Source organism: Sparus aurata, chromosome 24 (genome assembly GCF_900880675.1).
Source record: "Sparus aurata chromosome 24, fSpaAur1.1, whole genome shotgun sequence".
Lineage (NCBI taxonomy): Eukaryota > Metazoa > Chordata > Actinopteri > Spariformes > Sparidae > Sparus > Sparus aurata.
This window is the reverse complement of record NC_044210.1, coordinates 421,715-448,475: the sequence shown is the minus strand read 5'-3', so window position 1 is coordinate 448,475 and position 26,761 is coordinate 421,715. Positions and strand designations below refer to the sequence as shown.

Below are 26,761 nucleotides of genomic sequence, written 5' to 3'. Positions count from 1 at the left end.
TAAATTATATGGGGTTATAAGGCAAAACGCACTTTTCTTGATTATAGCACCACCTAGTGGTGGGGATTCACAATAGATTCTAAAACATTTCGGCAGGTGTGACTGATATTTCAAGTTTGGTGAGTTTTGGGGTATGTCCAGGCAGTGAAAAATTCGATTATTTGGGACTAAATAGTTGTCACTACAAAAACAATAGGGACCTCACAGGTCGAGACCTGCTCGGGCCCTAAAGAATAATTCACACACTCTAATGTTTTGTTGGACCGTCTTTAGCTTTGATTACGGCAGACATTTGCTGTGGCATCGTTTTAATAAGCTTATGCAAAGTCACATCATTTAATTCCGTCCAGAGTTGCATTCATTTTTCACCAAGATCCAATGCGTAGTCTTCTCCAGCACATCCCAAATAATCTCAATGGGGTTAGGGTCTGGATGAAAATGATGTCATATGCTCCCTGAACCGCTCTTTCACAATTTGAGCCCGATGAATCGTGGCATTGTCATCTTGGATTATGCCTGTGCCACCAGGGGAGAAAAAGCCATATGATGAAAAACCTGGTCATTCAGTATATTCAGGTAGTCAGCTGACCCTTTTTGGCACATAATGTTGTTGAAACTAGACCAACTGAATCAACCCCAGATCATAACACAGCCCTCACAGGATTTTACAGTAGGCACTAGGCATAATGGATGCATCACTTCATCCACCTCTCTTGTTACCCTGCTGCGCCCATCACTGTGGAACAAGGTAAATCTGGACTCATCAGACCACCTATAGACCCATCTATCTGATAAGCCTCACTGATAGGTGGTTTTCTTAAGGTTACGCAGCTGTTTAGTCCTCAATCTCTTTGCATTGTGCGATTTGACCAGACGTTTAAGCTGTTTTTCCAGCCACATTCCTTCCTGGAAGATGGTGGTTCACCACTATCCTTCTGAGTTTGGATAATGCCTTGGACAGTTCTGAACCCAATTTTATTAGTTTCAGTGAACTCCCTTGAGTTGTTTTCCTTGCTTGGTGCAGGCCAATAATTTGACCCTTCTGAAACAGAGTAACACATTTTTTCAGATCACAGGATATGTCTTCAGACATGGTTGATTGAGAAATGACTTAGTTAGAGTTATAAAGTTAAATCCAGGTGGTGATTTTCCAGTCGACACGCCCCCGATCCGCGCCACGGGCGTATCCGTTCACACTGGTTCGGTTCACCAATAATACGGCCCTGATACTACCTCTAGGGGTGCACCGATCCAATATTAAGATCAGATATCGGCCCCGATATTGACAAAATGGCTGGATCGGGGATCGGTAAAATTAACAGATCCACGGGCCAGTTTTTTTTTTTTTTTCTCCGTCGCAGCACATCCTACGTCATTCGTCAGCGGCGCATGTGTCACATCCTAGAAGAGCACAAGTTGTTGCTTGACCAACTTTTTATAAGTTTATTCTCAGGTTCAGCTGCTATGTTTTATTTTGTATTCCTGTTTGCAGGACTTTGCACTTACTCACATCACATTTCTCCGCTGATTAGCTGTTAGCCCCGCCATCAGTTGTCAGCCTCACCGATCAGCTGATAGCCTAGCAACACTAACTTTCAGCCTGGCTCCTTTGTCGCTTTCCTCTACTGCTGTGGTCTCCCCCGGCTCGCAGCGATGTTAGATGGTTGCTACTCCGCCGTTTCTGGCGGGGTCTTCAGGTGTTCAGTGCAGGAGCACCTGGACCTCTGCTGTCATTTCACCCCAGGCTTCATTGCTGGGATCGGATCTCTTGGTCTCCTGCATCGCCCCCGCTGTGTGCACGGAGCCTCCAGACGCAAGTTTGTTTACGGACGGTGCTACTGACTTCGGTGCTGGTGTTCCCTCCGTGCTGACTGACAGGCGCTCCATTTATTCTTTGTTTGTTTGTTCCACTTTGTTAAGTGTCCTTGGGTACCCTGAAAGGCGCATTATAAATTAAATGTATTATTATTATTAGTTTATTAATGTTACACATGTTTACAATGTTCGGTAACTGTTTGATTTTTTTGTCTTAGTTAGGAAAGTAATGTTTAGTTAGGAAAGTCTGGTGCCTTTAGTCTTTTCCACATGGTGGAAGGAAGGTATAAGATGGAAGGTATACAGTTTATTATTAATTCAACAATGGTATCGGATCGGTATTGGGTATCGACAGATACACAAAGTCTAGGCATCGGCATCGGTATCGGTATCGGGACTGTAAAAGTCGGTGCATCCCTCCAGAGGCGTATCAGGGCCGGAGCAAAATTTCACCCCTCGCCACCTCCTAGAGATACACACTGAGACGGAGGAGGGGAATTGGCGTACTAAAGCCGCACCCAAAAGCCAGTGTGAATGGGGCTAGTAGCGTGTATGTATTTAATATATTTATATGAAGGAATCAATAAATAAATGGACATTCCAAACGTTAATAGGAGGTGATATTTAAACCGTGTTGTACTCTGTCAGCAATTCCATCTGGGTGCCTTTGAAAAGTCCCACTCCAGTGTGTTTTGGTATTTTTTGTTTTATCATTTTTGACAAATAAATGTTGTGCAAAATAAGGTTTTGCTATAATGTAACAGACTACATTAGACTCTGGGTAAGTAATGTGCAGATTACAATTTGTCTGTGAATAACTCTGCAGCTCCTTTATCTCTCTATAAAAGCAAGGAATCTCTGTCTGTCTGGCTGTGTGTGTGTGCCTCAAATATCTCTGCAGATCAGGATCAGACTGACCTGAGATTTTCAACATGGCTGCTGCGTGGTTTAAGGGTGTGCAACGTTGGATTTGTTTGGACTACAATGATACCGTTAATAAAATGATTTCATAAATTATTTACCAATTCCGCTAGCATTGTCAACCATAGCCACCATAGCCACGTGCGCACCAGAGCCGATCACTGCAGAGCCCACCTCCACGCCCCACCTCCTGAGTCGACGCATGCACCAGTGCATCAAAATCACGTGACCAATTTAAGATGATATAGCAGCAAGACGCAGCCTCTGTGAGTTTCCAACGCATGTATATGCAGCCTTCAAACTATATACCAGTTTTTAAGTCGTGTTGATAGGGCAAAGTAAAACCAGACTTATGATAAATAATGTCTGCCACGCAAACATTGTGCATTTGGTGCAGTAAGAAACGGTCAAATAGGGCTTTTCTCACAAAAGTGTCCGCAAGCAGGAAGTGTTCGCAAGCAAAAAAATCCTGTGCCACTCACTTTCCTATTGGTGGAAAAAGGCACCACACCAACCAGTCACAAAATTAGATGGCAAACCACGTGATTTGGTTGCTGAAGAACAGGGGGAAGTTGTGGGAGGGATGGCGGGGAAAGAGTGACAGCGACAGTGACGGTGATAGAGACAGCAGCAGAGATCGTGAGTTTTGAGAGTTGAGAGATTTGTGACATTTAGCATGTTTGGAGTGTATAGTTAGTCTGTTATGTAGTGTCTGGTGTAGTGTGTTTAGTGTGTAGTGGAGTTGTTTTTTTGTTTAATGGGTCAAAACAATGAGGAGACTGCTGAATGTGGAGCAGGTAGGAAGGAGCTCAGGGAGACCTGAGCCTGAGGCATTGCCAGCATTTAAATGTAAATAGTTACATATACCTTTGTAAATTTCAAACACTTATGCACAAATTTAGCAAAAAACAATTTATATTTGCATTATAAGTAAAAAAAAAAAGGTTTGTTAAACAAAAAACTTTTTCCTACTCGGATTTTATGTTTTTTGTGATTTTAGGTCCATTGTGTTAATACAGTATGTCAAAATAAAAAAAAAAACTACAGTCACACATGTGAGGTTGTGCTGAAAATAATGATACCAAGCAAGGCAAGGTAAATAGTTTTTAAGGTGAAATATAATGGCAAAATCAAAAATAGTCAAAAAACTGCCAATTATACCCTGGAATATTGAATTTCACAACAAACCTAAATATCCCTGACATCCCACCTTCAAACACAGCCTCATTTGGCCATCCATGAAAAAGCTACTTAATCTCCCACTTTTCTATAGGAATAAATCCTTCCTACGAGCAATGCACTAATATCCCAAAAAGTGACACCATGCTAAAATCCATTCTATTGCTATCCATGCAAGAACACTGGCCAGAGTGGGCCTATGCTTAGCAGCGTTTGCCAGTCATTTGCCTCCTTCATGTTTACAAAGCTTCTATGGAATGTGAAGGTGACATGCTCAGTGACGTAAAGTCAAGGGCGGTCATAGAGCACAATTAAGAAAATGTATATCATGCTATTTACCTTTCTAATGATTTCTACAGCGTACATTTTTCTTTGATGAATGAGTGGAACACATACTACTTTGTCACAAAAAATGTTCATGAAGTTTTATTCAGTAATGGATTTATTATAGGTCTTCTGAAAATGTGACCAAATCTGCTGGGTCCAAAATATACATACAGTCAGGGTTGGGAGGCTTACTTTAAAAATGTAGTCCAATACAGTTACTAATTACCTGTTAAAAAATGTACTCAGTAACGTAATCCAAGTATCACAATATTAAAGTAATGTAACTTGATTACTTTAAGTTACTTTTGGATTACCTCAATACAAATGCAAATAAAGACTTCCTCTGAGGAACACATAAAGCAAATTAAAAATGTAATTAATTGTAGGGTATGTTAGATTTATTCAGTTTTATTCATTGACTACTAACTATTCTGCTGTATTCAAGAATAACATCACATATTACAATAATAGTAGTAATAATAATAATAATAATGATAATAATAATAGTAACAATTATTATTTGTGTTATTGTGACTACTAGGCCTATTTCTAGTAATAGCAGTTGTAAAACTCCCCCACATATAGGATGTGTGTCACTTATTTGTCCCCCAAAATTACCCATACAATTTCCTAATATAATCATGCTATTTTAATACCTTGTTGTGATCTAAAGTGTTAGTGATCCATTTCAGTCACTGCAGGTGTTTCAGGCAATTTTGTAATGTACAAGCCTCACAAGGTGGCAGTAGCTACATTTTAAGTGCCTATGGGGCCCTCGAAAGTCAACGAGTTTTCCACGATGAAGTCCGTGCAAATGTTTCACAATAAAAGCCTACTGAGCTATTTATGTTAGAGGACTTTTAATTTGAGACGGACACAGGAAGTATTGAGTTTGTATTAACAATGTAATGTCTTCATTTTAACAGGGCAAACGGGAGCGAACCAAAACGAGACTTCAAAACTACCAAAAACCTAAACACGTACCAACCCGGTCACCAGCAGCACCACCCACAGACCCAGTAGTAATACCTAGTAGCAGCAACAGCAGTAGTAGTTGTTACAATGACAGTCTGGTTAGCAGGCTAACTAATGTTAACTTTAGCTAACATAATTTCTGTGTAGCTAGCTAACGTTCGCAGTTTCGCTTACCATTAAATGTTTCTTTAAATTGGATGTGGTGTCCTTGGACGATGACAGTGTGTTGTACAGCTGGGAGGCATAGCTTGCACTGTACAGTGATGTTGTTCCCTCTTACTTCTTTAGAAACAAAGTAATGGCGAAATTTCCACGCAGTGAAAGCATTTTTTCTCTAGCGCTCGAGGCCATAATGAGCCGTCTGGCTTCACCTGAGAGCAGAGCGTCGTTGTGACTGACTTGTAGTGAACTGTAGTAATGTGTGCGCGCGTGCATACGGCATTGCCGCATTGGCAAGTGTTAGATTAATTCATTCACATTTATTCATCATTCATCATCATATATTTTAATTGTAATCCAACTAATAATCCCAAATTTTTTCCAGATGTATCTGTAATCTGATTACGGCTTTTTTTCTGTAACTGTAACGGAATACAGTTACTGTTTTTTTGTATCCTAATTACGTAACGCCGTTACATGTAGTCCGTTACTCCCCAAGCCTGCATACAGTAAATCTATTCTTTGGTCAAATGTCTCTTGGCCATTTTCACTTAAATTAGGTGCTTTTGGTAGCAGCCCACAAAGTTTTTGCAGGCCTCTGGATGAATTCTTAGCCACTCATCTTGACAGAATTGGTGAAGTTCAACCATATTAAACTCGAGTTTACCTCTAGAACATTTTGTTTTGTCCATGTGATCAGTTGCAAACTTAAGTCAAGCTTTAAGGTGTCATGTCTGGATCAACAGCTTCTTTCTTGCACAGCAGCCTTTCCGTTCATGGTGATGTAAAACACACTTGGCTGTGGACTCTGACACCTGTCTTCCAGCACCATCTAGTTCATTACAGACTACAGATTTTTGATGTTTTTTGGTTGACTCTTGACCATCCCAACCAGTTTTCTCTCTGCAGCAGGATATGGTTTGTGTTTTCTTCCTGATCGTAGCAGTGACACAACTGTCAGTTGATCTTAGGACCTGTAACTGCGTAAAAATGACAATAATGTGCTCTTTCAGATCAATGTCAACAACCACCTGTTGCCCATACAGCAGTGACAGTATCCATCAGTTGCACCTTCACCCAGTGCATGTCTGTTTTGACAAACAACACAAAGATGGTCGGTAAACAGCCACACAGTTAAATGACAAATCAACTACAGACACAGTTTTCTAAAGGCTGAGACTGAGTGAAACTCCATCCAGCTTCATCCTCCAAGCTGATAAACCATAGTGTATAAACCGTTCTCATGTGTAAATCAACAAAAGCAGTGGTTTACACTTGTTTATATTTAACATGTGCATCGATCTTCTCAAGTGATGTGTAGATTAGTGATGTGTAAATTATTTTCTGTAATTCATGCAGTGCCATAATACCAGTGATGTTTCAAATTACACACCTGCATAGCACATACTATAACTCTCCCAAAGCCAGAAATAGTATGTTTTCCACCATAGAGCACTGACAAGTTTACATTTTTTAAATTGAAAAATGAATGATAATGATTTTTGAAACTGCAGAAAATACTGGAGAGGTGGAGACGGACCCACTAACCCTGATGGATGAGAGACAGATGAAGGAGAGAAGCATCATGGGGCAAGAGCAGGGAGATGATGGAAAAGCCCAAGTACAACCAGCCAGCATGAATACTCAGAATTCCATGGCAGAAAAAGAGTACAGTGTTGGAGTGCATACAGAGATGGAGGAGAAGAGGAAGGAGAAAGGAATGGAAGAAGGCGAGATGGAGAAAGAGATGGAACTGGAGGCGGAGGTGAACGTGGAGCTTTGCCAGTCTGGGCCAGGCCTGCAGATGAGCTTAATCCGGGGCACTGACCTGTTTGGGTACATTGGTATTGAGGCGGTACTGGACCAGATGAGGAGCAAGACCATGAAGGCTGGCTTTGAGTTCAACATCATGGTGGTTGGTGAGTCTCACACACAACCACATCTCAGACAGTGACAAACCTAATAATAATAATAATTTAGCCCCCCCCCCCCCCCCCCCCCAAGCAGTGATTTGGTTAAAATGAAATTAAATAAAATAATTATTGCACTTATTATCACACAGTTTCATAGCAGCTATGTCCTAAAACACAAATAAACATCCCCACATCTGGCGCGCAGGTGGTTGAGTGGTTAGAGCGCATGCCATATACGCAGCTGACCCCGGTTCGATTCCGGCTGGAGGTCCTTTGCTGCATGTCACATCTCCCTCTCTCTTCAGTATTTCCTATCTGTCTACTGCTTAATAAAGGTGTCTATGCAGAAAAAATCTTTTAAAAAAAAACATCCCCACATCTCTGCACATCCCTGCAATGCTAGACTTTGGGTGAAGCACACATTTCATGCTTTCCGCTGTCTGCTATTCCGCTCTGTGTGTGTGTGTGTAATGATATGGGCTTGATGGGTCTCTTCCTCATTAAGATAATATATTTTGCACTGCATTTCCATTGGAGGAGGAAGAATGATTATGTGAGGAGGAAGTGGTTTTGAGAGTTGGGCTGTTTGCGCTTTCCTGTCACATACACAAATAGATGATATAGACTTCCCCTGCTGTTTGAAAACAGGAAGTTTCCCATTGATAATCTTTAATGATTCAAGTGTGCTAATGTTAATCATAAGTTTATTTGCAAATAACATTGATGAATTGTCGAATTTGTCAGTGTGAACCTGTGTGGACATGCAGACCTTCATATTCAATCTAACATACTGTGACATGTCTGGGATATTGGTCTCACTGGGCCGTGATACAGGGTCTTTAAATTTTCCATGTACATTATGAATTGAGAAATCTTGAACTATTGTCCAACAAATAAAGTTCAGTGCAGCCTGCTGCTTTACATAACAAGTCCCATGAGAGAGGTGTTCTAGTGCAGAGGAAAAGGATGTTTGAAAAATATCTCAATAATATGTTTAATTGTGAATATTTGTCAGGCAGTTCACATAGGTCGTGCCCAGAGCTGCACAGACTGTAGCTGAGTGTTTTAATCTCTTCTGTTCGCCTAATTATTGCTTTTACACACTATGATTGATATTGCCCAAAATGTAGTATTGATATCAAACAATCACTGGTGCATAGGTGCCACCCCTCACGTATACCAAATTGAATATTTCCAGTGGGTGAGAGTGCTTCTGACACAGTCAGTCCCCTGTTGTGTGTACATTTAAGGGAAACTCTTTATAACTCCATTTAATGTCCAGATCGGATTCTCAGGACATCACCAGAGTTTCTATGTGAAAACGCTTTTGGCTTTTTTCTTTCACATAACACATCTTTCCACTACAACAGCTTTAACATTTCCCATGCTACAGTTTTTTTTGTAGAAAGTTGTTTTGTTTATTCTACTGTATTTTGAATCAAGTTTATTGTTCTCTGATAAAAGTAGTTTTTCTGTGTCTGCAGGTCAGAGTGGTTTGGGCAAGTCCACGCTGGTCAACACTCTGTTCAAGTCCAAAGTCAGCAGGAAGTCCTGCACGCCTAACTATGAAGAGAAGATCTCCAAAACAGTCAAACTGCAGACAGTCAGCCATGGTAAGTCCCCACATGCACACACACACACACACACACACACACACACACACACACACACACACACACACACGCATACACACACACACACACACACACACACACACAAACATTTTTCCCTTTTTACATTCCCTGTATCTCTGTGTGTGTGTGTGTGTGAGTGAGTGAGTGAGTGAGTGAGTGAGTGAGTGAGTGAGTGAGTGAGTGAGTGAGTGCGTGCGTGCGTGCGTGCGTGCATGAGTGTTTGACACCATTTACCAAAAACTGTTTTTTTTTTGTCCCAGTCATGCTGTCTTCCTCAGTGGTTTATTTCATTCAGGCCAGGGGTTAAGGCAGGGGATGTAATAGTAGAGAGCTCACACATCCTACTTTCATATCACCATTCCTTTTAGGTCTTGCCTCATGACAGGAATCCGAGCTTGGTCTGTGACTTTCCTAGTTTTAAAAGGTGTTGCATGTCTGTTTTCAGATGTGCATAACCCCCTCAGTGCATACATTGATTAACTGTCAGAGATTTTGCATTTTAAATGTATGCTGTGGTATCCCTCATTTCAATCTTCAGTTGCATTAGGTCATCATGGACAAGGTCGTACATTAATGAGCAGGGCTAACACATGGTAATTTTGGATGGTTACATAACTGTGGGGATGGCTATGCCAACGTGAGAAAAAATATTGCATGTCATTGAAACTGATGGTCTTGGTGGATGCTAATGCATATTAGAGTTTATGTCCACTGATGGCATTACAGGAGTGACAGCAAGAGAAACAGAGATTTAATGTGTGCTAAACAGAATTAAGTGGCTTTATTTCAGTTATTTCAACAAATTCAGTAAATGTAATCACAGTCACTGAAATGCTGTTTAATCACATTCTGGCTGTATGCTGCCTATTTTATGAAACCGTTCTGCAGCTGCACCACCATCAGGAAATGTTGGGTTTTCACCAGCATAAATGTGACATGACTCCCAAAACAGCTGAAGTCAAGTAAAGCAGATGTCTGAAAGTAGAAATAGGAATACAGAAGAGAAACTAAACTTCAGACAACAGAGAATCAGTCTGACACTATAAAATTACTGAGAGCTGAACATACCAAGACTTTTAAAAACATCTCTCCCTGTGATCTCCTGCACAGACATGAGATGAGTCTCATAACACAGACTTGTTTTGGTGGCAGATGGGGGCTTATCACTGGTTGGCCCTGCTCACGAGACATCACAGCTGCCTGCTTGGAGGTGGTCGGGCACAGGTTGGGGCCACTTTGGAGAAAGTCTTCTTCCCCTTGTCCTGCACTCGGTCTTCTCGGAACACAATCCACCTGTTTAGTGCAAGAGCTTTATAGCCCTTCTGGTCAGAAGATGCCGTGGGCAGTGATTATTTCAAGGCTCCCTGCTCTCGATCCAAGAACTGCACTTCCTTTTCCAAAAGCCTGGACAATTAGTTTAAGTTGTTTCTTCCCACTGGACTGTGGATTTCTTTGTGCAGAACATGTTGGATTTCCATTGTGCTTTGTCACAGTGCCTCACTCTGCTCATTTAACAAAGAGCAATAATGGCCAACAGTATTTCAGAAATGGAGTCCACTCAAAAAAACAAATGACTAGCTTTTCGGTACGACACAGAAGTTCTCAAAAATCCCTTTGAAGCAAAATGTGTTGAAGTTTTAAGGGGCTACTAGCCCTTTTCACACAGAGACTCCGCATCTCTGCAGTGAAGGCATGCCATTTCTCTGCCTTTGTTTGTTCACACAGAACCAAGCAGCTCCAGCGTAAAGCTGCACAAGTGTGTCAATTCATACAGCACTCCCTCGCTGTGGATCCAAAAGAGGCGTGACGGAAATGTTTATGATCATAGGGATGCTTTATAATGCTTTGTGATTGGGATCCTGACATACCATGCATTCTGGAAAGTTACGTTTTCTGCTCTAAATAGAATAATTACATACTCACCATAATCACCAGCTTTTCCATTCACACAGACACTGTCTCGCCTCTGATGCGGCTCTGATACTACCTCTGGAGGTGGATCAGAGCCAGAGCGAAACTGCATCTCCGCATCAGAATCTTTCACACAGATGGTGATACAGAGAGCATCTTTTCCTGCAATCTCACATATGTCTTCAAACTTGTAAATGCATGTCACATATATATACTTGGAAACATAGAAAACATGAAGAAAACTACTCAAGCAAACTCTGTCCTGGTATTAATGTAACCATTTGAGTTTGCTACTGATGAGCTCAGCATCTCTCTATAAAAGCAAGAAATCTCTGTCTGTCTGTCTGTGTGTGCCTCAAATATCTCTGCAGATCAGGATCAGACTGACCTGAGATTTTCAACATGACTGCTGCGTGGTTTAAGGGTGTGCAACGTCGGATTTGTTTGGACTACAATGATACCCTTAATAAATTATTTTATAAATGCTTTACGAATCCCGCTAACATTGTCAACCATAGCCACCATAGCCACCATAGCCATGTGTGCACCAGAGCCAATCACTGCACACCATAGCCACGTGTGCACCAGAGCCAATCACTGCAGAGCCCACCCCCACGACACACCTTAAGAAACAAGCAGCGGCGCGAGCTGGACTGGGATTTTGCCAGCGGTTCTGTCCCGTTCTGTGCATCTAAACTGACTGTTGTGGATTAATGAGACTGAGGAGATTCGGATACCCGAGGACACCAAGCTTGAATCGGAATCTGTGGATGTTCGTGTGTTGCTAGCTGCTAGCCCACCCCCACGCCCCACCTCCTGAGTTGACGGACGCATCGGCGCGTCCAAAACCAGATTTATGGTAAATAATGTCCGCCACACTTCATGAACATTGCCGTCACGTTTGCTTTGTGTCTGGTGCAGGAAGAAATGGTAAAAAATTGGCTTTTGTCACGAAAGTGTTTGCAAGCAGGAAGTGTTTGCAAGCAAAAAAAACACGTTCCTATTGGTAGAAAAAGGCACCACACCAACCAATCACAAAATTATATGGCATTTGGTTGCTGAGGAACAGGCGGAAGTTGTGGGAGGGTCAGCGGCGAAAGAGTGACAGCAGCAGTGACGGTGATAAAGATCGCGAGTTTTGAGAGTTGAGAGTTTTGTGACATTTAGCGTGTTTGGAGTGTATAGTTAGTGTGTTATGTAGTGTCTGGTGTAGTGTGTTTAGTGTGTAGTGGAGTTGTTTTTTTGTTTAATGAGTCAAAACAATGAGGAGACTGCTTAATGTGGAGCAGGTAGGAAGGAGCTCAGGGAGACCTGAGCCTGAGGCATTGCCAGCATTTAAATGTAAATAGTTACATATACCTTTGTAAATTTCAAACACTTATGCACAAATTTAGCAAAAAACAATTTATATTTGCATTATAAGTAAAAAAAACAACAAAAAAAAGGTTCGTTAAACAAAAAATCTAACTTTTTCCTACTCGGATTTTATGTTTTTTGTGATTTTAGGTCCATTGTGTTAATACAGTATGTCAAAAAAAAAAAAAAAAACTACAGTCACACATGTGAGGTTGTGCTGAAAATAATGATACCAAGCAAGGCAAGGTAAATAGTTTTTAAGGTGAAATATAATGGCAAAATCAAAAATAGTCAAAAAAACAGCCAATTATACCCTGGAATATTGAATTTCACAACAAACCTAGAGTTTTGTGACATTTAGCGTGTTTGGAGTGTAAAGTTAGTGTGTTATGTAGTGTTTGGTGTAGTGTATTTAGTGTGTAGTGTAGTCGTTTTTTTTGTTTAATGAGTCAAAACAAAGAGGAGACTGCTGAATGTGGATCAGGCAGTGCAGTTGGAAGGAGCTGAGGCATTGCCTGCATTTAAATGTAAATAGTTACATATATAACTTTGTAAATTTCAAAAACGTATGCACAAATTTAGCAAACAACAATTAATATTTGCATTATAAGTAATATAAATGGTTCGTTAAACATATTTGTGGTTTTCACAGTAAAAAATCTAACTTTTTCCTCAGATTAAGGCATAATAGTGAGTCTACTGAAAGGCTGTGCTTTGTGACTCTGGGCTTTGTGCTGAAAAGTTTAAAATATATCAGTTTCAAAAACAGCATAAAACATGAAACATGATACAAGAGAGAGGTGCACACCAGGCCCACTATATCATAGCACAAAAATGTTTTTGCTGGCAACATGATTCTAGCCACTACCAGACATGTTGTCCAGCAACAACAACCACATATGAAGTGGATCAGATGATGGATAGTGGAATGCTTTACTTGTTTTTGTGATTTTGTTTTTTTTTGCCACTTCCCTGCCCCAGCAAAGCTGCCCCCATGATCGGTAGTTTCCTCTCGCACACCGTCACATCATCTCACACTACACACATGTCTCGCCCACCCAATGGTTAATCCAAGTCGGCATCAATGATTTTCACGCACTAAAAATGCGTATTTTTTCACATTAATCAGCATTTTTCCATAGAATATGAATAACAATACTAATCATGTTTGTTTTGCAGTAAAGTAAAACTTATTGAGAAACGTATTTGAGTTTTGGAATTTTGGGAAAGTGGCTCACTGAATGAATTTTGAGTAAAAGCAATGGTTTTCACAGACTGTGTGAAGAGTTTTAACAATGTAGGATTATGACTGTAGCTTAAAATATTAGTCTTAATATGCATTAATAAAGGTTATTATGCAGACTATTGTTAGCCTCACAGCCAGCAAGATGACCTCATATTCAGTACAATAACAAAGTGAAACCCCGTCCTGATCAGGTAAGACAGGGTTTTCCCTAAGAGCCAGCTGCACACTAAACGGCCAGACTGTCAGAGAAATGAATGACCATTTTTTAACATGAAACTGCGTTTTTACCACTTCAATCTGGTCCATTTATTTAAGATCTCTGCGGATCAGTTTTTAAAAAAAAAAGTTTTTTTCACCAACTCAGCATCTAGTAGTCTGCAGAATCTCGCTCTGCACCACTGTGTGTGTCAGTGTTGCACACACACATACACACATGATGCAGGAAAATTAGTTTCTAATTAGATATTGTTCATGTATTGACTCATGTAAATTAAAGCAGTATTGATAATCCTACAATTGTGACTTAGCAATCGTAAATTGTACATGCTATAGGAAAGACAACTCTAATCAGTCTGAGTAATAATGTAAGACCCTGTAAGACCCCTTAAACAAAAGGTTGATGGGGTTTCAATAAGTAATTGGAAGCTTGCTTGCACTGGAACCCCTTATTGGTATGGACAGATAAGCCATTAGTCTGATAAATATGTTTCGGGTGCATGTTCACAAAATCAGGGATGTGTTATGAGTAGATAAGGAAGTGAGGCTCGCCTTCACATGACAGGACTGTAATAATGAAACTGTATCATAGGTCTGCGTTTCTATTTAAATTGCATATTCCCAAGTGAAACAGTGCCGACAATACACTTTGTTAACTTTATTTTGTAAGTACTGTATATGGCTTTTGGTAAGTAGTTAGTAGATGGTAGTAGTGTTTATTTTCTTGTTACCTTAAACCTTCCCAGGCACACTCCAAACCCAAAGTAAAAATTTAGTCATGTATACTTTTTGTAGTCCACAAAACATTTCTGGAGTTTAACAGCAAATCAGCATTTGCAGCACTGAAATAGATGTGGACTTAAAAAAAAAAACATGAATTGGCTCCAGACAGCTTGTCTAGCATAATCAGTCTACAGAAGCTGCAAGAACCCAAGCTGATTTGAAAAGACATTATTTACAACCTGGATTCTAAACCAGCAAGTAAGAGCACTGTCTGAAGTGGGTGCAGAATCTCACCAGGCATTGTGGGTGTAAATAGTGTTTCAGTAATAATTATGATAATAATTATAGCAACTACACTTCAAAAACTTAACGTTACACATCTTTAGTTTATTAAACGTAGTTCACAAAAGTTAAATCTAAATATCAGCCGAAGCAGTCATATTAACATAGCCTTAGACTACATACATCCGCCTCCTGTGGAGTCAGCCAGCTGACATACCGACAATGTCACACTATCATTGCTGAGCCCATTGTGGTCAGACAGATCAGTCCTTTCATCAGGATTTTACTGGTCATCATCAGGATTCAAGCACTCTGCTGCCACCTAGCACATACATTTATCAAGTGCAGCCCCCCCCTTTAACTGCCATGGCATCAGAGCAGCAGGCACGTCATATGAAAGGAGAAACATCTGTAATTAGCAATGACATTGGAGCTTTACTGCTTCCTCAAGACTACGAACATCAGTCACTTTGATTTCTGGCAGCTTTTCCGAGCGCATAGTGTTAAGAGCACTAATGAACAAATGTCTAAAGTCTAAGGTCTAGTGACCTAATGTTAAGCTCAGGGTTAGTGGGATTTTTGTTTGGATTTCTTCTGTCTCTTTTCTATAAGCAGACACCATATGGCCCGTTCACACTCCTGCTAGACAAAGAACCAGAATGCTACAGCTTTCTTTCTAATGGTGGGTTCTTTGTGCATGGAGTGTAGCTGCTTCGTACACCTATATGCTTGCTTGTACATTACTTTTCACTCCATACACGTCGAAATGCATGTATTATTGATATCAGCCCAAAAACAGTCATCATTACGAAGCAGTCTGTAGCCTCCTACTCAGGTGCCGCCTCTCGCCCAAACCATACATAGTATTTCCAAGTTCATGTGAAAGGGGTGTTGGGAATTGATATTGATTATTGATGATTAATTAATTAATTAATAATTAAATGTTATTATAAATTAATTAAAATTAATATAGTTGATAATGAAACCTAGGTAACTATGAGTCATTAATGAACACAGGGCACCACCCTGAAATCAGGGATATATAATCAAATGATTTACCTTTAGTCTCAAAGCCTGAAAAGTTTTAAAATTGTCAATATTATGAAAATATCAATAAGAGGGAAGGCGTGAATCCGAGCACTGACCATCTCAACCAGCAGTTATTACAATATGGGATTGTGCAAAATAATCACAGATGCTGCTCATTTAAAATCAACAGTGTTTATTAAAGCTTTCTTCCAAAACACAAACCACCTACTTTAACAAACAACAGTTGCTTCTACAATTAGCAACATCAAAACATAAGCAAGCCAAACATATAAATGGGTGGAGGCGTGTGTGTGTGTGTGTGTGTGTGTGTGTGTGTGACAGGAGGTCCCTTTTAAAGAATACAAAGATGGCCAAACATGACTTGGGATGTCACAGTTTATAAGCAATATGTCGTCTGGGGTTGGGTTGTGCAGCGTTCCTGTATCAAAACAATAATGACGAATGTCCGAACAAAACGAAAGTAAAACAAAAACAGTCTCTGTCTCATCCAGCGAGGAGGGAACTGCAGTTAGCTCAAACAAAGTGAAAAACGTTTACCAAAGTTGCAACCTTATGGCAGCGGTTGGGTGAAACCGGGGGCCCCACCACAACTTAATGCTCCCCTGGACTGCGATGTGTAGTGAGGTTTCACGACTTTCAAACTGGGACGTGACATTGTGATCCTGGCAGAGCTCCCGGGCTCACAGCCAATAGGGACCGGGTGAACGTCTTGGGGGCAGGTCAAATTGGGTCACGGTTTTTCACACCTTGTGGGACTTTTGCCCTGTTCTTTGTCCTGCAGCTCCTTGTGGCAATAAGGGTCCTAGTAGTTAGGCTTTTTATTGTAACTACAGGCCTTTCTTCTTTGTTTGAGACAAGTGCACGGCCCAACAGTGGCTTAGGTCATCTAAGTGATTATTAAAATGATCAGAAACACTTTATACAAAAACAAGCTATACATTGACATAGGTCTACCTGCTTAGAGATGTGTCTTAAAACAATGACACGCTTGTCCTGATCCCCCTTCTTCTATCGAAGAATCACATGATGTGAGTAAAGAGATTTGACTGACTAGACAATGGCAGAGGATTTGCTGTCGAAGCAAAAGCAAAAGCAAAAGCCCCCATTTGACTCATTAACATGAGGGGACCTGTTACCACCCCAGCGAGGTGACATTCTATGTCCCCATGGCCCCCACAAATGACCGCTACCCAAATCGCATAGCACTGGCCCCTTCTGAACTCTCCTGCGGGTGGTGAACTTACTGGAGGGCGGGCGTTGGCAAAGTCCCAGCCACCAGGCGTTTGCCTGCGAGCCCCAACCCCAGGCCTGGCTCCAGGGTGGGGCCCCGGTAACGCCATTCCAGGCGACGTGAATGTCCTTGTTTTAATCTCTGTCATCAGGGGCACTGGAACCGCTCTTAGTCTGACCCGTCACCTAGGACCTGTTGACCCTACCAGGGGCATTAAGCCCCGGACAACATAGCTCCTAGGATCATTCAGGTACTCAAACCCCTCCACTGCGGTAAGGTGGCAGTTTAAAGGAGGAGTTTTTTTGCTGTGTTATTCAATGTAAAACTGTAGTCTGACCTTATTTTGAATCCCCTTTAAATTTTGTCCTTCCTCTTTTTGCTGCTCCCAAATAACCTGCAATGTGTTTTCTTTTAGATGTACAGTGTCATATAAACCTTAATTAAAATGTATAATTGATCTTATAATGGCTGGAAAACAGGAAACATACCTTCTATGTCTCCCTCTGTCTAGTGATTGAGGAGAACGGGGTGAAGATGAAGCTGACAGTGATTGACACTCCAGGATTTGGAGACCAGATCAACAATGACAACTGGTGAGAGGCAGGAAGTTGGAGACAAAAAAGGACAGATGGATGGAGGCAGAGAACAAGATGACACAACTGGCTACAATAGTATTTATATAATTAGAATAGAATAATTTATTCCAGTTATTGCAATCCAAACCAGAGAGCAACAGAGTGAGTCAGAAATGTAGTTTTTATTTGAAGAATTACAAACATTAATGACCTTTATGATTATACTGCAGAAGTAATCACAGGCAATTTGATAGCACATCTAGATATTGGGTATTTTCGGGTTTGTATTCATCCATACCAGCTAAGCTGTAGATTTATCAAACATTTCTGTCTTTATTATGAACTAATAGGCGTGTGGACAGACATTGTAGAGTAGTAGAGATTTAAACATTGTTGGTTGTGGTCTTGTCATGGGATATGTTGATAATAAGAAAAATATCAAATAAAGCTTACCTAATCCTTGAAAGAAATGAATGGATTTTCCTGTCACTCACTGACCCAACTCTGCTGCTCCTTTTTCCAGCTGGGAACCTATAGTGAAATATGTCAATGAGCAGTATGAGAAATACTTGAGAGAGGAGCTGCATATCAACCGCAAGAGGGTAATACCCGACAGCAGAGTCCACTGCTGCATCTATTTCCTCCCTGCTACCGGACACAGGTCAGTACACACTTGCTGCTCTTCAGCATCACACTTAGGGCCCAAGCAGGTCTCTACATGCTAGGTCCCTATTGTTTTTGTAGTGACAACTTTTTTTCACTGCCTGAACATACCCCAAAACTCACCAAACTTGGAATATAGCTTACAACTGCCGAAAAATTGTATAATCTATTGACGTTGTGAATTTCCACCACTAGGTGCTGCTGTTATCGAGGGAAAGTGTTTTTTGCCTTGTAATTCCCATATACTTTATTGCACATTCAAAAACCTTATATCCACTCGTTCCCTGAGTTGTCTTGAGTCTCGTAATACAGGCCACGCCTATTTACGCCTACCATTTTTTTTCGAAAATTTGAGACAAAAGTTTGCATACAGCATCTATGGACCCTCCTGAAAAAAAGTTATTTTGATATTTCAAACAATACTTAAGTTATTAAATAACAACTTCCTGCATATTTCGTTCCAAACAGGAAGTGTTGCATATCTCTACATTGGTGTGTCCAAATGACATGAAACTCAGGTTACTAATTAGCCCCTAAGGCTCCATGCCAATTACCACTACGTGGTGCTCTTTAAATTTAAGTATCTTATATCTCCACATCGGTAGGTCGGATTAACACGAAACTTGGTACAGTTATTGCCAATGCCCTCCTGATGATAGCTGACCAAAGGTTTTATCATGGGACTTTATAGCGCCCCCTGGAATATTAAAAATCCAAGCACCGCCTCCTACATGCACATACATGAATGACATTTGGTATGCATATGTATCATGACCAGAAGCGCAAAAAACAAACTGTCACTCCAACGGGAAGTCAGCCATTTTGATTCAAAGTTCCCATTTCACCCCAATTTTAATCCATTTCCACACCTCGTACTTTAACGAAACCCCTCTACAGATTGAACACCACAGACTTCCAATTTACTCAGTATCATTCTCAGACCTTGAACATGAAAAGTTATCAAAAGCTTTTACCTACGTCAAACATGGTGGGTGTCATGGTGCGACCTGTTTTCATGCTTCGCCATAAAGGATCAAGTCCTTATAACTTCAACATCAAATTTCCTATGTACACCAAATTCTTAACACATATACATGTGTCGCCCTGAATACCTCCATGCATCATCCATTTTTAGGTTTTTTTCTCCATATCATACACTACAAGATGATATGCAACTAAAAGTTGAGCAGACCCTCCGACAGCGTCGCCGCCAATCAATAATCAAAACACAACTGACCACAAATTCGTTTGAGGGATTTTTCACCTCTAGTCCATTTTGTTTTTATGTAGATTGCAGAGAGTTCTTCTGACTTCAGCGTACATTATTGGATACTGGCAGGAGAAGGCCACCGGATCATAAAGGAACAACCTCCTCATTTCTATCCGGACCAAACTTCACATATTTGATCCAGCCCTAAACACAATATACACTCATAGTCACAGCGCCACATGTTGGACACAGGAAATGACATTTAACCCCTTCCTGCATTTTTTGTTGTTGTTCTTTTTCTAATTATTGCCAACAAATCTCATGAAATGACAAAAACCATCAATCAATAATTGTCTCCCACTAACAAACAGCGTAGTAGTATTCTCAAGTATTCTCTTTATATCCACAGCTTTTTGCAGTGTTACATTTCTCTGCCATAGACCTTGATTGCCTAAACTGAGATGAGATCTGTTTTTGTTTCCAGGTTACGCCCCATCGATGTTGAATTTATGAAGAGGTTGGGGAAGATAGTGAGCATCGTACCAGTCATTGCAAAAGCCGACACACTTACCATTGAGGAAAGACAGGAGTTCAAAGAGAGGGTGATGGATCACACATACACACCCTCAACAAAAGCTGTAGATATTTTTTCCTCTCCAGAGGATTTTCAGATTTACTTAAACAGCAAACTTTGGTTTGCTGTTTAAGTAAATCTTAACCATACCCCCATGTGTTAGGCCCTATAGAGTCCCTTCAGTGTAAACCAATTAACCCTGACCCATTTAACCTTTGTTTAACCTTTGATTCTTGACAGATAAGGCAAGACTTGGTGGACAATGGGATTCATGTTTATCCCCAGAAAGAGTATGATGAGGATCCAGAGGAACGCATACTCAACAATAGCATCAGGGTAATGTCTTTACTCCTGTCATTTTTGTTGCAATTCAATGCAAGTCAGAAGTTGGAGACGTAGGCTCCTACAGCATGCTTGCAAAGTATTCTGTCAAGCGTAAATCACTGCATTACATGAAGTACAGTAAAAAGTGAAGAAAAGATAAACAGGAATTTCTCACTAAGTGTGCCACCATACTGCCTGTGATGTCATCTGTGTTTATGTTAGTGAAGTTGGGCTTGGTGAATCTTGACCATTCTATTGTATTTGTACATGTTGGAGGTTGTTTTTGGAGAGTAAAGAATTGAGAAATTGAGAGTGTGGACATTGTCATTAAGTGCTCCTCCTTATACTAAATAATGATAAAGATCGAGGTCAAAAAAGAAATGGCTAAACTTTCTTGACATAAAACCTGAAGTACTAAAATGTTTGTATACAATGGACATATATAAAATCACGTTATGGCAAAAAAGTCAGGAACAATCCAATGACTAACTGATAAATCGAATGAACATTACTGTCATTGTCAGAAAATCATGATGCCCTGTGCAGTCCTTATGTAAGATGATCATTATTACTGTGCAGAGTTTATTTAGAATCCTTTGTTCACAGTATGTGATACTGTAGATCTCATGTCAGATGTAACAATGAATGAATGGTCCTTCAAATGAGACTAAGACATGCTTATATTGTGTGGGCAGGAAAGCATTCCCTTTGCTGTGGTGGGAACAGACAAGGAGCACCAGGTGAATGGAAACAAGGTGCTGGGCCGTAAAACAAACTGGGGAATCATTGAAGGTAAGGCATCAGTTTAGCAGCATTCACACCTGGTATTATCATGAAATTAACACATTTCCCACTGTGTATAGATTGTGATCTCATTTTTGGCAAAGCAGTCGAGTAGGTGCAGTGAAGGAGCAATGACTATTATAGCTGCTCCAATGCAACCTGAAACTTCTTCATTTACACAAGAGGGTTATTTTTCTGACTCTAGAGTACATGTCTTCATGTATTGGATTATTTCTTCCATTTCTTCAACAATTACATCCTCCCTTACTGGAAATCAGACATCTGATTTCTCTAATGCCAAACAGATGAGAAATATCATAAGCAGCAATGACATCATCACCTGCATCAATGATGTTCATCTGCCAGCATATCATTACCTGCTTCAGTGGCAATGGAATTTTCCAAATAGCAAATTCCATTTCTACCTGAGACAGTGCCTCTAACTACAAAAACAATATGTAATAATGATAATATTTCTTCCACTGTTATGCACTTGTTCAGATATATGCTGTTACTACATAAGTTGGTCATGCGGCTATATGAAAAGATTCATACAGATTTATTATTTGAAGAATGTGTATAATAATGGGTATCTATTAATAGGCCTACACCTGTATTTCACTTTTTGGAACTTTTTTTACCATGAGTTCAGTCTATTATATATCGTATGGCAAATTTTGGTAAACAGAACAAAAACACCATCAGTAAATGTAACATACAAAAGTTATTTTTATAGCTCTTTTTTAGTCATAGCTCTTTTTAGTTTTTGGTAGTTTTTTATGGACGGGACATGGAGGTGTACCAGAGATTATCAGTGAACTGCAAACATGTTTGCGCCTAAAGGAAGCCTTGAATTCGATAAAAACAACTTCTCTAAAATCTCCAAGACTCATTTTCAAGACGTGTTGATGATGATGAGTTGAGGGGACTGACTGGAGGCTGAAGGAGAAGTACGTTGCATTCTCTGTCAGAAAGACAACAAATTTGTCTTCAAAATAAGAGCTTTACATTGCACCCATTGGAGTTTATACCTGGGTTCTTGGTGGGGGGCTTTTAATTTGAAAGTAGTGACCATTCATAGCTTTCCGCTACAACAACAAGCGGACAGCAAAGACAGCTACAGAGACCGAGGAGACGCTTGCATCTCCTGGATCTCAGCGGCTGTCCAGTTGCTCATCTTGATGTCCGCAGATGAAGTGATGGACTGACTGCTGTGATCAGCTGTTTCCTGGTTTTAAAACTCCCTGGCTGTGGGTCACACAACAGCGCACGTCATCGACACCTCCTCCCATCTCACGCAATAGCCGGCACATCGACGTCTCGGATTTAGATAGCAATGGAGGTGGAAAAAAGTGTACCCTTTTTCAACCCTGACCCGTTTTCATGCCTGTTCTTTCACTCCACACAGAGTGGGAAGATCTTGGCTATATAGATTGTTAGTAGTATTGGTGGTAATCATGGCAGCAAAAGAAGTTTGAACATTTTACTAAGTTTGAACCATATGGCAACTGAATTTTCATCCTGGTTAAAGTTGGTGCGAGGGCGGCTCTTTTGGGGTTGCTGTTGAGAAAATTTTGCCACATGCTCAAGACCCGTAAAATATAAATATTTTCACCACGTCTTACATGTGTGCAGTGTCTTGAGTTTCCGAGCGTCTTAAGTCCCTTAAAAATGCAATTTATTTGTACTAAGAAGGAAAAAAGAATTCCTTGCATTACAAGAAGGTCATTGGTTCTCTTTTCTTTTTGGATTACAGTAGAGTCCTCACGCCGCAGCGGAAATGCAAATTAGTATAACTCTTGTTTGGTAACATAATACAAATATGAATATTTCCAGTCACCACTTTAATTGCTGATAGATTGGATATTTTGATTCTGATATTTGATTACATACAGAGATATGCATTATTTCATTACGCTGCATCTATTAATATTTTACCTATTGTAAGTGGATATTTGTGAAAACCAAATGTAAAAAAACATGTTTTCTCTTTGTACAGTTGAAAACGTGGCACACTGTGAGTTTGCCAATCTGAGAGATCTACTCATCAGGTGAGTTTGAATGGGGTGTTACACATGGTTCATCATAAAAGAGACGGAGTATGAGTCATTTTCAGGACAATAAAAGTCAGTGGAGATATCTCTACAGCATTCAAGAAGAGGGTCATGTGACCAACTAGAGCTAAAACACACAAACACACACACACACACACACACACACACACACACACACACACACACACACACACACTTACAAACTGACCAAAGCATTTCCCTCCCACTCCTCGAAAGCCACTCCTCCAGAACACATGAGAATACACTGCTTGACTACTGCTGGAGGATGAGTTCACGAGAGAGCACTGGGGACAGGAGCACAATATTATACATCTGTGGCTGCATCCAAATGTCTTTATTTCTTTGCACTTTGCTGGCGTGTTACTAGGAAATCCAAAAGTCGTGAGGGCTGTTCGAACTTACATTTCATTCAGTCCACAAGGGCCTAGCAGACTTTCTGCAGACTTCCAGGGAGTCCACTTGGGCTGCAGACCTCACAGGAACTCACTAATTGAATCACACACAGTTCATTGCAATATGGACATGACATTGTAGATTTTATTATGAATATGTTAAACAATTACTTTATTATAACGCTACTTGATTCGTGTAGGTTATAAATGATACTCAAACACATCATTATACAGAAATACATAGAAGTATAGACCATAGCAGTAATCAAAATGCATTTTTTATTATAGTCTTTTGGGTTGTCTATCAGTGGCTCATATTGGCCCTGCAGTGTCACTTCCCTTGCACACTTGATGTGACAGTGAACACATCACAGTATGAATTGACACAATAAGGCGTGTTTACAGGTCTATGGAAGTACTACCGCATATGTCAATCTGATAAATTACCGTCAGTGATGTCACTTGGTGGCTAAATTGTATAGTGGTTAATGTAGCTAGCTGTCCTTTGGTATAGCATTGCATTCCAACACTGTTGGATTCTGTATGGACAGTCAAAATTGTTTTCCTAATTTTCATACCCTGGTGCCTACATTGCCCAAGATGCAACTTAGCCACTGGGTGACATCACTGAATGCTCATTTTTAGATTACATAATGGTGTTTTGTTACTTCAAGGTCTCTGACAATGTAAATATCAATTATTTCTAGATTGTAGATGCTGAATTGCATATTGGTTTGAATCAGATGTATCAGCTAGAGAGTAGCAAAATTAAGATCAAGTTGTGATCCAATCTGTTTGTGTTTTTTGAAAAGGTCTCACCTGCAGGATCTGAAAGACGTGACACACAATATCCACTATGAGACCTACCGTGTACGGCGGCTCAACGAGAGCAACATGAACTTCAGTGAACCGGGCCCGTTCAGTTGGCTGATGGAGAATGGAATTACTGACAAATGCGAATCTGAGAGCCACCTCTGATCTCTCAATCGGTCTTCTTCTCCATGCACCTGCAGAGGAATGCTGATGCTCCACATGCAATTAGAATGAGAGATCAGAAATAGAGAGAGAGAGCTATTTTTTTCCCACATTAAAAATTAAATGGAGATTATTTTTGCATTGTTTTTCTTTTTTTTTATTGTGTTGGGAGAAACTAGCGAATTGTTTGAAATGAAAAATTATATTTTAGTTTTCACATAAGTCATAAGAAATGCATCAAATATGGATATATTTTTGAATGTGAACACATATATATTTTGTGGAAGGAACGTGACATACAGTGTACAGGGCAGGCGAGAGCAGGCAGCCCAACAAACTCCAATGAACATAGGTCTCCCAATAGAACCCAAGCATCATGGTTTCTGCTATATAAATGGTACACTTCATGACCAGATATATTTGCCAGTCCAGACATTATCACCTATTATCAATGTTGGACTGCACTAATGCTTTTGTGGGTGAATGAAGTGCATAATTCTTGCTTAGGTCAAATGTATATAAAGTGAACCAAGCTTTCCTTTAAAAGACTTTGAATTGATTTCATAACAGAAATACAGTGAACACCAAACAGTAGCCAAAATAATTAAGTCCTCTTCAGTAAACTTCAAATAAAAAGATCTGCTGCTGTGCTGAGTGCTGCCTGTACAGTTTGACTATGTCTGTTTTCTAAGAGCACTCTTGTTGTAAAACCTTGTAAGAATCCAGTCAGCCAGCATACTGTGGAGAGATGGATGTACCAGTGTGGTTTAAAGGAGAATTCTGGTATTTTTTATGTTTAGTCGATAGACCTGTTTAATTAATAATATCCTTTTTGTAAGCAGAAATAGTCTCTTTTAAGGAGAAATCTTGCTCTGAAATCTTGTGAGGTGAGAATATTATATACACCTACACCTACTTTTTCCACTGACATGTAAAAATGTCCTTTATGAAAAAAGGCTACTAGTGTCGCATGATTACTACTGTAGGATAAGAATGATCAGGATTTCTGTAGTCTGGTGGTACGGCAGTATCTTTTGTCAGATGGGAGCAGGATGAACAGACTGTGGTGGCATCCTTTGGGCTTCTGACATCTAACTTGACTAGTATCATTGATGCTCTGTAGATGGGTACAGTACCAGTGATGTTCTTGGTCTTTGGGCCTTGTTTGAAGGCTGAAAGGGCCCTCCTGTCCTGGACCTGCACAAACCATGCCAGTTTATGATGTCTCCAGCCAGGATGCTTTCTATTGTAAAAGTCGATAAGAAATGGCACAGAAATGAGTCCACATACAACATTTTCTATGTTTTTCTTTTTTTCCCCTTCTTTTACCAACGTGGAGATGTGTGGAGACTATGAGGTTCACTTAGATGTTGATTACCAGGAACCTATACCGGTTCACCTGCTCCACCTCAGCGCCACTGATGCAGACAGGGTGTGTGTCTTTACTTCCTTTTTTCTAAAATCAACAATCAACACCTTGGTTCTGAGGTTGAGCAGTGAATTTTTCTCCATGCACCACTCTGCAAGATTTTTCATTTCTTCTCTCTCTTACCAACATTTGTAATCTGGCCAATGATGGTGGTGTCATTTGTATACTGTTAAAATCTTTTTTACACAATGGCTTGTAAAGTGTTTAAATGATTTTGGAATTTCATTAAGATGGAAAAGCATGCTCAGCTGTCTTTTTCCGTGGATTATTAAAGATTGAAATACATTTGAGAGAATCTGAATATGAGCAGACCCTTTTCTTTAACTCCACATAATCTTTAGTGAAAGCGCCATGTTAAGACATTAGCTTAAACATACACAACAAGAGTAATACTGGAAACTTGTTGTTAAAAATGCTATAATTTGAGCATAATCAAGCTTTGTGTTGGTCTCACCCCAACTGAATATATGGCTATACTTTTACTATGCAACCAAAGAACTGAGGATAGACCTTTCTTTTTTAAAAGTTATTGCACACCTGCCTGGTATCTAAAATTCAGTCCCTCTGAGGCAACTGGTCATTGAAGTGACAAAAGACCCTCCATAATCACACCTTACCTTGATTCTGATCACGTACAGCATGTCAGACATTCACTCTCAGCCCTGTCCCATATCCTGAACCTATGTGTCAACCTCCCACCCTTGTGTCTTATACTCAGCATGTCCTAAAAAGTTCATGTATGATCATTGTCTTTTTTTTTATAGTATTAATAATACACATGTTAACACTGTTTATTTACAATTAAATTCTTGCCACCTTTTCA

The 26,761-nt window shown here is 40.2% G+C and overlaps 1 protein-coding gene across 4 annotated transcripts in view; it reads left to right on the top strand.

Annotated features, from left to right (window-relative positions):
- septin12 (septin 12) overlaps positions 1-26,761 on the top strand; it is a 102,154-nt gene extending 75,393 nt beyond the window's left edge. For all 4 annotated transcript variants that reach the window (XM_030409389.1, XM_030409391.1, XM_030409392.1 and 1 more), the window contains 9 exons: positions 6,891-7,295; positions 8,774-8,902; positions 17,450-17,531; positions 18,037-18,174; positions 19,871-19,988; positions 20,201-20,296; positions 20,980-21,076; positions 23,067-23,118; positions 24,347-26,761. In XM_030409389.1, the coding sequence (XP_030265249.1) occupies positions 6,891-7,295; positions 8,774-8,902; positions 17,450-17,531; positions 18,037-18,174; positions 19,871-19,988; positions 20,201-20,296; positions 20,980-21,076; positions 23,067-23,118; positions 24,347-24,512 (1,283 nt within the window). In that variant the 3' untranslated portion in view covers positions 24,513-26,761. The remainder of the gene's footprint in view (positions 1-6,890; positions 7,296-8,773; positions 8,903-17,449; positions 17,532-18,036; positions 18,175-19,870; positions 19,989-20,200; positions 20,297-20,979; positions 21,077-23,066; positions 23,119-24,346) is intronic.